At 43.7% G+C, this 13,394-nt stretch overlaps 1 protein-coding gene and 1 long non-coding RNA gene across 3 annotated transcripts in view; one reads left to right on the top strand and one right to left on the bottom strand.

Annotated features, from left to right (window-relative positions):
- Positions 1-13,394, bottom strand: part of LOC127495151 (NACHT, LRR and PYD domains-containing protein 12-like) — a 105,442-nt gene that overhangs the window by 87,592 nt on the left and 4,456 nt on the right. Inside the window, exons 5-9 of the mRNA XM_051861755.1 lie at positions 11,948-12,043; positions 10,909-11,004; positions 8,879-10,702; positions 6,420-6,590; positions 3,979-4,149 (exon numbers count right to left, since the gene is read on the bottom strand). Coding sequence (XP_051717715.1) covers positions 3,979-4,149; positions 6,420-6,590; positions 8,879-10,702; positions 10,909-11,004; positions 11,948-12,043 — 2,358 coding nt within the window. The remainder of the gene's footprint in view (positions 1-3,978; positions 4,150-6,419; positions 6,591-8,878; positions 10,703-10,908; positions 11,005-11,947; positions 12,044-13,394) is intronic.
- The window catches only part of LOC127495220 (uncharacterized), a 70,419-nt gene that overhangs the window by 33,726 nt on the left and 23,299 nt on the right, over positions 1-13,394 (top strand). Inside the window, exon 3 of one of the 2 annotated variants that reach the window (XR_007925086.1) lies at positions 9,895-10,073. The exons of the other annotated variant lie outside the window; for it this stretch is intronic. This is a non-coding gene — a long non-coding RNA (uncharacterized LOC127495220). Of the gene's footprint in view, positions 1-9,894; positions 10,074-13,394 lie in introns of those variants that run through there. 2 annotated transcript variants of the gene reach the window in all.

The raw sequence follows: 13,394 nt of genomic DNA on the forward strand, positions 1-13,394 counted from the left end.
CAGTGGGTTACGGCCAATCCTGGATCTGCGTGTCCTGAATCGATCCCTTCACAGGCTGCCGTTCAAGATGCTTACGCAGAAGCGCATTTTCGAATGCATCCGTCCCCAGGATTGGTTTGCAGCGATTGACCTAAAGGACTACTTTCATGTCTTGATTCTGTCTCGACGCAGACCCTTCCTACGGTTTGCATTTGAGGGTCGGGCATATCAGTACAAAGTCCTACCCTTCGGACTGGCCCTGTCGCCGCGCGTCTTTACGAAGGTTGCGGAGGCGGCCATTGTTCGCTCAAGGAACAGGGTGTTCGCATCCTCAACTACCTCGACGACTGGCTCATTCTGGCCAGCTGAGGAGAGCAGTTGTGCGACCACAGGGACATGGTGTTAGCTCACCTCAGCCGGTTGGGTCTTCGGGTCAACTGGGACAAGAGCAAACTCGCCCCCGGGCAGAGGATCTCTTATCTCGGTATGGAACTGGACTCGGTCACCCGGACAGCTCGCCTCACCGAGAAGCGCGTCCAGTCAGTGTTGAACTGCCTGAGTACACTCAAGCGCAGGATAGCGGCCCCACTGAATCTTTTTAAGAGGCTCCTGGGGCATATGGCATCCGCAGCTGCAGTCACGCCACTCAGATTGCTTCATTTGAGGCCGCTTCAGCACTGGCTCCACGGCCGGGTCCCGAGATGGGCGTGGCAACACGGTACGTTCCGTGTCCCCGTGACACCGAACTGCCACCGCACCCTCACTCAGTGGTCGGACCCTTCATTCCTGCGGGCAGAAGTTCCCCTCGAACAAGTGTCCAGGCATGCTGTGGTGAACACAGATGCTTCTGCCACCGGGTGGGGAGCCACGTACAACGGGCATGCAGTATCGGGTCTGTAGACGGGGCCTCAACTGCATTGGCATGTCAATTGCCTCAAGTTGCTAGCAGTACATCTTGCACTGGGCCGCTTCAAGGAGCTGTTGACAGACAAGCACGTACTGGTCCACTCGGACAGCACTGCAGCCGTTGCGTACATCAACCATCAGGGTGGTCTACGCTCCCGTCGCATGTCGCAACTCGCCCGCCATCTCTTGTTATGGAGTCAGAAGCATCTGAGGTCGCTTCGTGCCATTCATGTCCCAGGCATGCTCAACCATGCAGCCGACAAGCTCTCATGGCAGCCTCCGTTTCTGAGCAAATGGAGACTCCATCCCCAGGTGGTCCAGCTGATTTGGCAGCGTTTCAGGGCCCCACAGATAGATCTGTTTGCCTCCCCAAACACTGCCCACTGCCAGTTGTTCTATTCCCTGACCGAGGGCACACTCGGCACAGATGCTCTGGCACACAGCTGGCCCCGAGGCCTACGCAAATATGTGTTTCCCCCAGTGAGCCTTCTCGCACAGCTCCTGTGCAAAGTCAGGGAGGATGAGGAGCAGGTCTTGTTAGTGGCTCCGTATTGGCCTACTCGGACCTGGTTTTCGGATCTGACGCTCCTCGCGACAGCACCTCATTGGCCCATTCCTCTGAGGAAAGACCTTCTGACTCAGAGACGGGGCACCCTCTGGCAACCGCGTCCCGACCTGTGGAAACTCCATGTGTGGTCCCTGGATGGGACGCGGAGGTTCTAAGTGATCTCCCCCAGGCGGTTGTAGACACTATCACTTCCACTAGAGCTCCTTCTACAAGGAACCTCTATGGGTTGAAGTGGAACCTGTTCGTCGAATGGTGTTCTTCTCACCGAGAGGACCCCCGATCATGTTTGGTCAGGTCTGTGCTTTCCTTCCTGCAAGAGGGCTTGGAGCGAAGGCTGTCTCCCTCCACCCTCAAGGTGTATGTTGCCGTTATTGCCGCACATCACGATGCGGTTGAAGGTAAGTCGTTGGGGAAGCACAACCTGATCGTCAGGTTCCTAAAGGGGGCAAAGGAGATTAAATCCGCCTCGCCCTTCCTCTATACCCTCTTGGGATCTCCCTGGTACTTTCATCTCTCCGGGGTCATCCCTTCAATCCTTTGCAGTCAGTTGAGTTAAAAGTACTGTTCCTTAAGACCGTCCTTCTGGTTGCATTGGCCTTGGTTAAGAGGGTAGGGGACCTGCACGCATTTTCGGTCAAAAATTGTGCCTGGAATTCAGGCCCGGTGACTCTCATGTTATCCTGAGATCCCGGCCTGGATATGTGCCCAAGGTTCCTACCACTCCCTTCAGAGATCAGGTAGTGAACCTGCAAGCGCTGCCTTCTGAGGAGGCAGACCCAGCCCTAGCTTTGCTCTATCCCGTCCACACTCTGCGCATGTATGTGGATAGAACGCGAAGCCTTAGGACCTCAGATCAGGTCTTTGTCTGTTACAGAGGCCAGAAGAAGGGAAAGGCTGTCTCCAAGCAGAGGATGGCCCACTGGATAGTGGACGCCATCGCCTTGGCTTATCAGTCCCAAGGCATGCCTTGCCCGCTCGGGTTGAGAGCTCACTCCTCCAGAGGAGTTCCCTCTTCCTGGCCGCTGGCGCACGGCGCCTTGCTGACAGGTATCTGTAGAGCTGCGGGCTGGGCGACACCCAACACGTTCGCTAGATTTTATAGCCTTCGTGTGGAACCGGTATCTTCCCGTGTACTCGCTTCCAGTAGCGGGTAAACACGAAGAACCCGTTGTAGTGTCGGCTTGCAATGCTATTCCCGCCCCCGGGCTGGATACGTGCATCCATTTACTCCAGTAGAGTTTCCCGCTTGGCGAACCCTGTCAAGTTCCTCTGCCTCCCCTTGCGGCTCAGACATTGGGGAGTGTCTGATGCCAGGCCAAACATCCGTCACCGACGTTGATGTTTGGCTGGGTGCCATATGTCGTGACCCCTCCACGTGAGTGGTAACATATGTGTATTGTCCACGGTTAACTCCCCACGGTAAGCCCGTGTCTTTCCCTTAGCAGAGCCAGCTCTGCTGTCACCTGTCAGATGAGTCTCCCCCTATCTCTAGACTGGAGCATCCCAGGGACTCCATATGCGTACTGCCCTTGGCCAGTCCATATGTGAACTTCCAAGTAAATTCCTCCCCTACGGGTGGGTTGTGGTCTCCGCAGCGTCCCCTCCGGGTTTGCTTCCCCAGTGTTGTCTAAGTTTTACTGTAGTGGGTTTTATGGAACGGCTCTAGACTCTCTCAGTGTAAGCTTGCCCCCTTCTCCGCCCCCCTGGTGTGCCGGGTGGCTGGAGCTTATGCTGGGCACTGGAAGGGGTCAGTAACTGTGGCACTTTATTTGGGATCCCAATTCGTCGGTCACTACTGACGTACGTCGAACGTGACCAACTGAAAGGAAACGTCTCAGTTACATATGTAACCCTCGTTCCCTGAAGGAAGGAACGGAGACGCACATCCTGTCGCCACAGTTCCTGTGCCCTCGCTATAGTGCAGACTCAAGGTTGTCTCCTCAGCGAAAAACAGAGTGCGTTTGCATCCGCTTCCGTATTTATACCCACCTGACGGGGGCGGTGCGCATTATGCAAATATCGCACGCCAATTCCATTGGCTTGTTTTGTATTCACTCGAAGCTGATAGGGCTCTCTGGCGATATCCCAATTCGTCGGTCACTACTGACGTACGTCTCCGTTCCCTTCTTCAGGGAACGAGGGTTACATACGTAACTGAGAAGTTTTTCTGACAGCTAGATGGTGCCAGAGCATGACTATTAAAAAAGCATTTATTTAGCTGTCAACAAAAAATTGTTTTTAATTTTACTTAATTGTTCTTACTGCCAATTGAAGTTGTTTTAACGGGTTTCCCTTTACATATTTAAATATGTTTTTCATAACTTGCAGTTTGTTTCCTTGATGTTTTAATTCCATTAGTATAGAAAACTGACAGTGTAGCTTGCATACTGAAACACATTGTAATTATTACTAAAGTTTATGGAAATTTGGAGTTTTCACAGCAACTCACAGCAGCAGAAAGAGGCTGAACACTTCAAATATACTTTACATTGTGATTCATGTGTGAGAGTCAAATATGATCTTACCACAGTTTCTCCAGTTTACAGTGAGAATCCTGTAGTACATAAGACAGCAGATTCACTGATTTTCCTATTTTATTCCCTGTCAGATCCAGATCTCTCAGGTGTGAGGGGTTTGATCTCAGAGCTGAAGTCAGAGCAGCACAACCTTCATCTGTGATGCCAATATAACTCAACCTGTTGAGAACAAAGACACACTCTTCACTCTCTCAGTTCAGCACAGATCAGTTTAACAGTGAATCCATTATTAAAGAGAAAGTACAAACTTAAAGCACAAATTAATGTTTGACGGATCACTAGACTGAGATCTAAAATGTCACACAATGTGATCATAAAAATTCTAAAGTATAATTCAATCAGTAAAGATAATATCTCTTATTTGCACTATACTAAATGTCTGTCTTATGCAAAATAATTTGAATAGTTTTAATAAGTGACACAACTCACTACATAGGTTAGTTTTACTATGTTACTTAGATCTGTAATATGTATAGAGTATCAATTAGTGGGTGTGTGTGTGTGTGTGTGTCTTTACACAAACACATTTAAAAAACATTTTAGAAAGTGTCTGAAATGCAGAGAGATGAATGTGATGAACAGTAAGAATGAATCCAGCATGTTCTTCATTTCTCAGACTGTTTTGAGCTTGAGTCTGTTTAAAGTCAAGAGACTGAATTGTTGATTGTGTATGAAAGTGTGTATTTCTTCCTGCTTTGAAGAAATACACACAGTAATGCTTCCTGCATTACTTCCTGCTTTGCTACTGTTCGGATGCTCTTGCTTACTGCTCCTCGCTTTGCTCTGTCTCTTTTATAGTTTATCTCCTAATGTTAACTACAGCAAATCAGCACAGTGCTCAAACGACAAAGTTTGGCACCAACACTAAAACTAGAAACTTTTTAACTGGAAGATTACCTAAATCAGCTGCTTTTGTGGCCTCAGTTCCCTACAATAATGATGAGAATTGTGTAAAGCAAAAAAGTGAATACTAACTGTTTATCTGTATATTCTCCTTTCATTACAGGGGCTACGTGTCTCTTGTGGGCAGTGATGAAGAAGTTCCTGTTAAGATCTTGCGGTACACGGGGGCTATAGATTCATTTAAATTTAGAGTCCATTTTACCATTCTGTTTGCAGTCTGACACTGGTGACAGCGTATTAGTCCGAGGAATGGATATGCGTACACTAACATGATTCCATGAGTGGTTTCATCACGCTCACCTGGCTTTTGGTTGACTTTGCTGGTTTACTTTTGCTACACTTACACTGGAGCTACACTACATTACAGTCCATGCCCACACCTTACTCTACATAACTGATTTTACTGACGTTACAGTTGCACTCATTTGGTTTACATTACATTTTGTTAATAAACCTTGAGTTAAATTTGACAACAGTGTGTGTCCCTTCCTTTGTTGCGGCCTTTTGGAGCCATGGGTCATAACAACATACACTTTACTCCTTTGTTTTTAATAGGAAGATTGTTGAGTTGAGAATGTGCAAGCGTGCTGTTCTTACGGGGATACTGGGGCAATCGTTTTCTGCATGAACTCTCTTAAGACGGCGCTGCTGTTTTGCTGTTTGGTTGTGTGTTATTTTTGTTGTTGTTGTTATTTTGTTTTGTTCTTTCAACGCTGAAGCCAGTGGGTGTGGCAGTAGCTGCTCCGACTATCTTACCGCTGCCTGTGCAGGACTGTGTGCTCTGGCCGGCCCTCAAGTCATAAGAATTACCGGTTTCATGTAAGCGTGTGGATGTGATTTCTTTGGTTTTGGAGTTTGGTTGTTCCTTTTATATTGTCTTTGTATTTAGTCTTGTTTGGTTGTGCCATTGTATGATTTGTTTGTGTCTATTGTATGTTTTTCTTTATTGATTTAGTTTTTTGTTTAGTTTGATTTGAATTATTTCCCATTACTGTCTGTTTTGTACTTATTTTTCTATTAAGTGTCAAATGTCTATTGTCAATAGGGCTGTAGCTAACAATTATTTTGGTAATCGAGTAATCGTTCGATTATTCTAATGATTCCTCAAGTAATCACGCCAGAAAAAATTGATTCAAGTAAAGTATGAAAAACATTTTGTAAACTGATAACTATTGTCTCTGCCCTTCATGGTAACGAACCTGTGTGTCTGATACTATCATGTATTCAGTTCCCCTTATTTTAAAGGGGTGGCGTAGTCAGCATTAATACATTTTTCTTAAACGTTTTGGTATTTCTAGTGTAATTGATTTACTCCCTGTTGCTCCACGCTACATTTGCATTGAGGAGAGAGAAAGTAAAAAAACACCAAAACATTTCCATACAAGAAAAATAAAAACAATTACGCCCTGGGACATAACACGTTACTGAGGAACAGATCACGTTTTCAATCAGCAGCAGAAAGAGGCTGAACACTTCAAATATACTTTACATTGTGATTCATGTGTGAGAGTCAAATATGATCTTACCACAGTATCTCCAGCTTACAGTGAGGATCCTGTAGTACATCAGAGAGCAGCGAGACTGAATCTCCTAGTTTATTCCTAGACAGATCCAGATGTCTCAAGTGTGAGGGGTTTGATCTCAGAGCTGAAGTCAGAGCAGCACAACCTTCATATGTGATACCACAATCAATCAACCTGTAGAGAGATAAAAATCAAATAGCATAATAAATAGTTAAACACTATCAAATAGCTTTCCAAAAACTTTCAATTCTTGGCATCTTAATTGTTCATCTCAGTAAAATTTTATATTTAAAGTTTTAGTCAACTTTAAGCTAAAGATCAAGTAAATGTTTAATTGTCCATCTGACAGTAAAATTAAATGTGAATTTTAAATAAACTTGAAGCTAAAGTTCAGGTAAATGTTTAAACGTTCATCTGACTAGTAATATTAAAATGTATGACTCTGCGATGTTAACCACACATCAAATGTTTTAGGACACAGGTGTCAAACACAAGGCCCTCGGGCTGAATATGGACCACAAAGGTGTCCAATCCGGCCCGGGGGATGATTTGAACAATAATAAAAAACAGTTATGCATGGTCCACCGGCCATAAATCTGAACGGTTAATTAGTTTTATTTTGGCCTATATCTATTCTGGACTTGCAAACAAACTGCTTTGCAATCATTTCCCAAACTGTCCTTTGTGTGGAAATATTATGAAGTCTGTAAACAGGACGTTAACACAGCCACATGCTGAATACGGACACAAAGAGAAGAACACACACGTGCCAGCAGAGCAACTGTACTAGGCCAAGCTCACTGTTTGTGAAATATAGGAAGAAAAATATAAATATTAAATTGGGTTTTATATGAATGTAACTTAGAAGGGAACTGTCTTCAGAAAAGTTTCAATCTCCATATAAGTAGCCTATTTTATAAGCGCAGTGCTGGTTTGTGTACAGCGGTAACCAAGGAAACGTCATATAGCTGCTGTTCCACAAGCGCCACCTACTGTTAGAGAGTGAATTTGCATTTTCATTCAGTCCATCTGCTATTTTTGTTTTGTGCAGGTGTCTTATGTAGCATAATTCAAGGACAACCACAGGGGAGGCTTTCAACGAAAGCCTACAGCACCTGGCTATTTGTCTGTGCCTAACACCACTAGGGAACTGAAGTTCAGCATAATGCTTATACTCTAATATCAAAAGGAGTCTCAGCTCAACCTAGGCAAATTGAGGAGGCCGTAAGGCCTGCTACTCGCATTAATAGCCTAATGCAAAAGGCGGGCCCCAGCCGGGGACAACTCTCACAAAGAGAGGAGGCGTACTAGGAACACTAGCTGCCAGTCTTAAGCTGGAGAGGCTCTCCTAGGAGTAGCCTACTCTGAGCTACTGCATGCTAGGAGGCAGAAAGCTACAGCCGAACCGACTCTGTCTAAAAAGACATATTACTAAGTACAAGCCTAGGCCGGATATCGGGGCGGCCCAAATAAAGGGCCGGCACACACACACTTATGACCTTCCTGGAGCTCAATGGAGTGGAGACTTCGGCCTAACAACTCTAAAGAAAGGAGGCTGGCTCACACAACACCCAGGTGAACTGACCACCTGGAGCTCAATGCAGTGGTGGCTTCAGCAAAACGACTCTCTAAGTGAGAGGAAACAACACACTCACCACAGGGAATATCAAAGTGGCCTTAACAGGCCAATGCTTGAGGACATCGAGTACCTGGAGCTCAGTAGAGCAGAGGTTTCAATAAAAACTCTCTAAATGAGAGGAAGCCAACATACTCATAATAGGGTATTTGTCAAGGTAGCCTTGCAGTAGGACAACATCAAAAACAATGGAGCAGCTTGGGGGGTGGGGGGACAACACATTCTTAATCAGTAAAACACTCTCATAACCAAAACCTTTCTTCCCACAAGAAGAGAGACAAACAAGAGTGGAGCTTTCTCAGCGGGAAACGCTCACAACGCGTGCCGACAGAACTCTCAAGCACTGGGCATGCATGCTCTAACAAAAACGCACGAATCAAGTGTGTTATCAGGTAACTATGACGCGGATGTACACAAGTCTGTCTAAACAAACGTTCTTTGAATAGCGCTTCAAACAAAACAGTCCCTGAAGACGAAAAGAGGATGACTTGTTCTCTAGGCATCTCTTGTGCGTTTGCGGGCCGCACTAGTAGTGATGTCATATTTGATAGCGTTTTAGACACCAGTTCCCACGGAGGAGTTCCCCCTATAATGCGTTAAGACACAGTGCAAGTTCCCTTTTGAAAGAGAACCTGAATTATTTATTCATATGCAAATTCTCTGACTTTGTTTAAATGTCTGAAGGAATTTTACATTGTCATGGTTTAGAAAACACATCAAAATACTGACCACTAAACTCTGGACAACATCTGCAGCACTGAAGATTCATGAACTTTTATTTTCTTAATGTTTTAATAGTGAAGTGATTGTTCAAAGTGATACTTACCGAACTGATCTGGATTCTTTCATCACAGGCAGCAGCTTCTGAAAAACCTTTAGTTTTTCAGTTTTACTGTTTCTTTTAACAAAATTATTAATATCAAACACATCCAGCATCTTCTCTGATGTCAACAACACAAAAACTACAGCTGACCACTGAGATGAAGAGAGTTTGGCTTCCTTTATTCTTCCAGATGTCATATACTGTTGTATTTCCTCCACTAGTGAATGATCACCCAGTTCATTCAGACAGTGGAACAGATTGATGGATTTCTCAGGAGAGTCAATGGTGCTGATCTTCATCTTGATGAACTCAATGGTTTCCTCATTACTGTCAGATCTGCTTCCTGTCTGTTTCATTAGTCCTTGTAGGAGAATCTGATGAGACTCCACTGACAGACCCAGAAGAAACCACAGGAAAAGATCCAGATGTCCATTTTTACTCTGTAGAGCCTCATTCACAGCTCCCTGATGCAGCTCAGATAATGAAACAGTTTCTGATGAATTTTGTCGAAACCAGTCCTTAACTTTAGATCGCAAAGTCTGTTTGAAAATTTGGTCAAACACATTTGTGTTGTTGTTTGTGAAGGAGAGGTGCACATATAGAGCTGCTAGATGTTCCTGAATGCTCAGATGAACAAAGCAGAAAACTTTCCCCTGATACAAGCCCAACTCCTCTCTGAAGATCTGAGAGCACAATCCTGAGTACACTGATGCTTCTGTCACATCAATGCCACACTCTCTCAGGTCTTCCTCATAGAAGATCAGGTTGCCTTTCACAAGCTGCTGAAAAGCCAGTTTCCCCAGTTTGATGATCACGTCTTCATCTTTCACTTTCTTCTCATAGTCCTTCTCGTGTTTGATGTTGGTCTGAAGGATTAGGAAGTGTGTGTACATTTGAGTGAGAGTCTTGGGAATCTCTCCACTCTCTGCTTCACTCAACATCTTCTCTAGAACAGTGGCTGAGATCCAGCAGAACACTGGGATGTGACACATAATAAAGAGGCTCCTTGATGACTTCAGGTGTGAGATGATCCTGTCGGCCAGACTCTGATCACTGATTCTCTTCCTGAAGTATTCCTCCTTCTGTGGCTCACTGAATCCTCGTACCTCTGTCACTCGATGGACACACTCAGAGGGGACGAGATCAGCTGCTGCTGGTCTGGAGGTGATCCAGATGAGAGCAGAGGGAAGCAGATTCCCCACAATGAGGTTCATCAGCAGCACGTCCACTGAGGCTGATTCAGTCACATCACACAACCTCACATCGCTCTGAAAATCCAGAGACAGACGACACTCATCCAGACCATCAAAGATGAACAACACTTTATATTCATCACTGGATATTTCCATTTCTTTTGTTTCAGGGAAAAAGACATGAAGAAGATCTGAAAGACTGAGTGTTTTGTCCTTCATCAAGTTGAGCTCTCTGAAAGGAAGTGGAAATATGAGCTGGACGTCCTGATTCTCTTTCCCTTCAGCCCAGTCCAGGATGAACTTCTGCACAGAGACTGTTTTTCCAATGCCAGCGACTCCCTTTGTCAGCACAGTTCTGATGGGTTTGTCTTGTCCAGGTAAAGGTCTAAAGATGTCACTGCATTTGATCGGTGTGTCCTCTGTTGCTGCTCTCCTGGACTGTGTCTCAATCTGTCTCACCTCATGCTCATTACTGATCTCTCCACTTTCACTCTCTGTGATGTAGAGCTCTGTGTAGATCTCATTCAGGAGTGTTGGGTTTCCCTGCTTTGATATTCCCTCATACAAACACTCAAACTTCTTCCTCAGATTTGATCTCAATGTGTTGAGGACTTCAGAAGGTTTAGAGTCATGGCTGTAAGATTAAAATACCAGATTATTATACAACTTAGAGAAGCAAATAGCCATAAATTACAAACTTGACTATTTGTTTGCTATTTGTATTATGGGTCACAGAACATCATTAGGTTTCTGAAATGTTTAAATTATTAATCATGTGTTTGAGTGATGTGTGATGTGCAGCACTTTAAATTAAACAACAACAAAAGTCCTACATTTTACCTGAAACCAGGATTCATGCTTTTATTAAAGTCTTGTAGTTGAATCACAGGTGTGAACACAGTTTTGTTTTTAACTGGTCTGGATAGAAGATTTGACCTTAAATCAGAATGAAGAGGGTAAAGAATCAGACACACTGATATTGATGTAATTGTGTCATTAACTGACTAACAGGCCAACAGCTTTACAGTGTGTGAATATATTAACAATACAATATCATTAAAGGGGTAGTTCACCCAAAAATGAAATTTCTGTCATTAATTACTCACCCTCATGTCATTCCACACCTGTAAGACCTTTGTTCATCTTTGGAACACAAATTAAGATATTTTTGATAAAATCCGATGGCTCAATGAGGCCAGCAAGATAATTTATACTTTCAGATGCCCAGAAAGCTACTAAAGACATATTTAAAACAGTTCATGTGATTTCAGTGGTTGCTGATGTCAACGTTGTGGATCGAGTGACCCATGGTGGCGGTGGGGTTATGGTATGGGCAGGCGTATGTTATGGATAATGAACACAGGTGCATTTTATTGATGGCATTTTGAATGCACAGAGATACCGTGACGAGATTCTGAGGCCCATTGTTGTGCCATTCATCCAGGACCATCACCTCATGTTGCAGCATGATAATGCACGGCCCCATGTTGCAAGGATCTGTACACAATTCCTGGAAGCTGAAAACATCCCAGTTCTTGGATGGCCAGCATACTCACCGGACATGTCACCCATTGAGCATGTTTGGAGCATGTCAGTATCTTGATATGCCATATCAAGTGTTGCGTTTATAATTTTGTTCAGTGTATAATTTATGTTCTGAAAATGAACAAAGGTCTTACAGGTTTGGAACGACATGAGGGTTAGTAATTAATGACAGAATTTTCATTTTTGGGTGAACTAACTCTTTAATAGCCTGAAACTTGCAGGATTTGAACTTAGAATTTTTTGGTTCCAATACAGATCATTACAAGGTTGTATATTAATAACAATTTAATAAAAATCAAATACTATAAGCATATATTTTATAGAAATAACATACCTGAGATCAGGCTGTTTGTCTTCACTCTTAAACTTTAGTGGTGGATCCATAGACCTGTTACTCTTCATAGACACACAGCTGGACTCTGGGTTTGAACTGTAACAGAGAACAGATTCAGTTTAATCTTTATCATCAGAGCCATAAAGTCTCTTGTATGGAGTTTACACTGTTAATACATGTTCATTTTAGTTTTAAAACAAAATTAAATAAAAAAGCATACAGAACTACAAACTTATATAGTTACAGTATGTTGTGCAGTTTTACTGGAAAGGAGGAAAAAAATCTGTTACCATTGTTCTCCCTGATATTTCCTGATATCACTGACTGACTGTAATAAATGTTGATTCTGTGAGACTTTGTCAGACATGAGGTTCTCTCTCCCCTCCAGACACAGAGCATGACAACACAAGAACGCCTGGCCAATGAACACATAGACCTCGACAAAACACACGAGACAAGACCACATGGCGAGTTGTAAGACTGAAAATATCTTAAGATATTTTAAAACGAACAAAGATATTTGCTTTACTGTTTCAACCCCCTCTCTCTTGCTACAAGGGCCATTTGGAAGGCACAAAGGTGTTGAAGGTGATCAAGGCCTGTAGGCCAAAATGTATATACATCGGGGGTCTACAAATGGTCACACCTTTAGTACAGTGGGGGAAGTTTTAATGTCTTGATTGGTCAGTTTGAATGTCTCATATTTTGGTTTCAGTCACATGGTCAAGGAAGGGATAAAAGAAGATTGTAACTGTTGCTCTGTTTCTTGGATTCTTGGCTTTTCTTGGGCATTCTCTCTGGCCCTCTCTCTCTCTCTCTCTCTCTCTCTTTCTCTCTCTTTCTCTTTCACTCTCTCTCTCTATCTCTCAGGTAACTTTTGACATACACGCTGGGTACAATTAATCGTATATGATTTTATCATCTCATACATCTATTTTGTAATTATTTTAAGTGTAACCATAATCAGATATTGTCATTAAACCCTTTCTATTACAAATGATGCGCTAACTAGTTTTGATTTAGTATTAACATTAATGTGCTCCCTATTTGCAATACAATATTGTCACACTGTAGCAATGCTCTCCCACATATTTTGCTATTATAACTGCGCTTATTTCCGTCGTTGGTATAAGTTGCAGTGGGTGGTTATAGACAAGAAATGTACAGTTTTCTGCCATCTTGCTGATAACGTTTCTTTAGTCGCTCAGCAACCCTACAGCCTGAACCCCTGTAGGAGGTCCACCCTTACAGAGTAAATGAACCCTCAACCCGTGCACTCACAACAAGAGACAAAACATGGAGCATGAATGTCTGAATCCCAACACTGAACCGAAATCGAACTAGACAGAAGTGTCGGGATCTGAACACCACGCTCCGCACACAGTGTATCTCACAGACAGAAGACAAATCTGTAACACCCACACAAAGACAAGACGACATGTCAGAG

The sequence above is a fragment of the Ctenopharyngodon idella genome, chromosome 15, assembly GCF_019924925.1.
Source record: "Ctenopharyngodon idella isolate HZGC_01 chromosome 15, HZGC01, whole genome shotgun sequence".
In the NCBI taxonomy this organism is placed as follows: domain Eukaryota; kingdom Metazoa; phylum Chordata; class Actinopteri; order Cypriniformes; family Xenocyprididae; genus Ctenopharyngodon; species Ctenopharyngodon idella.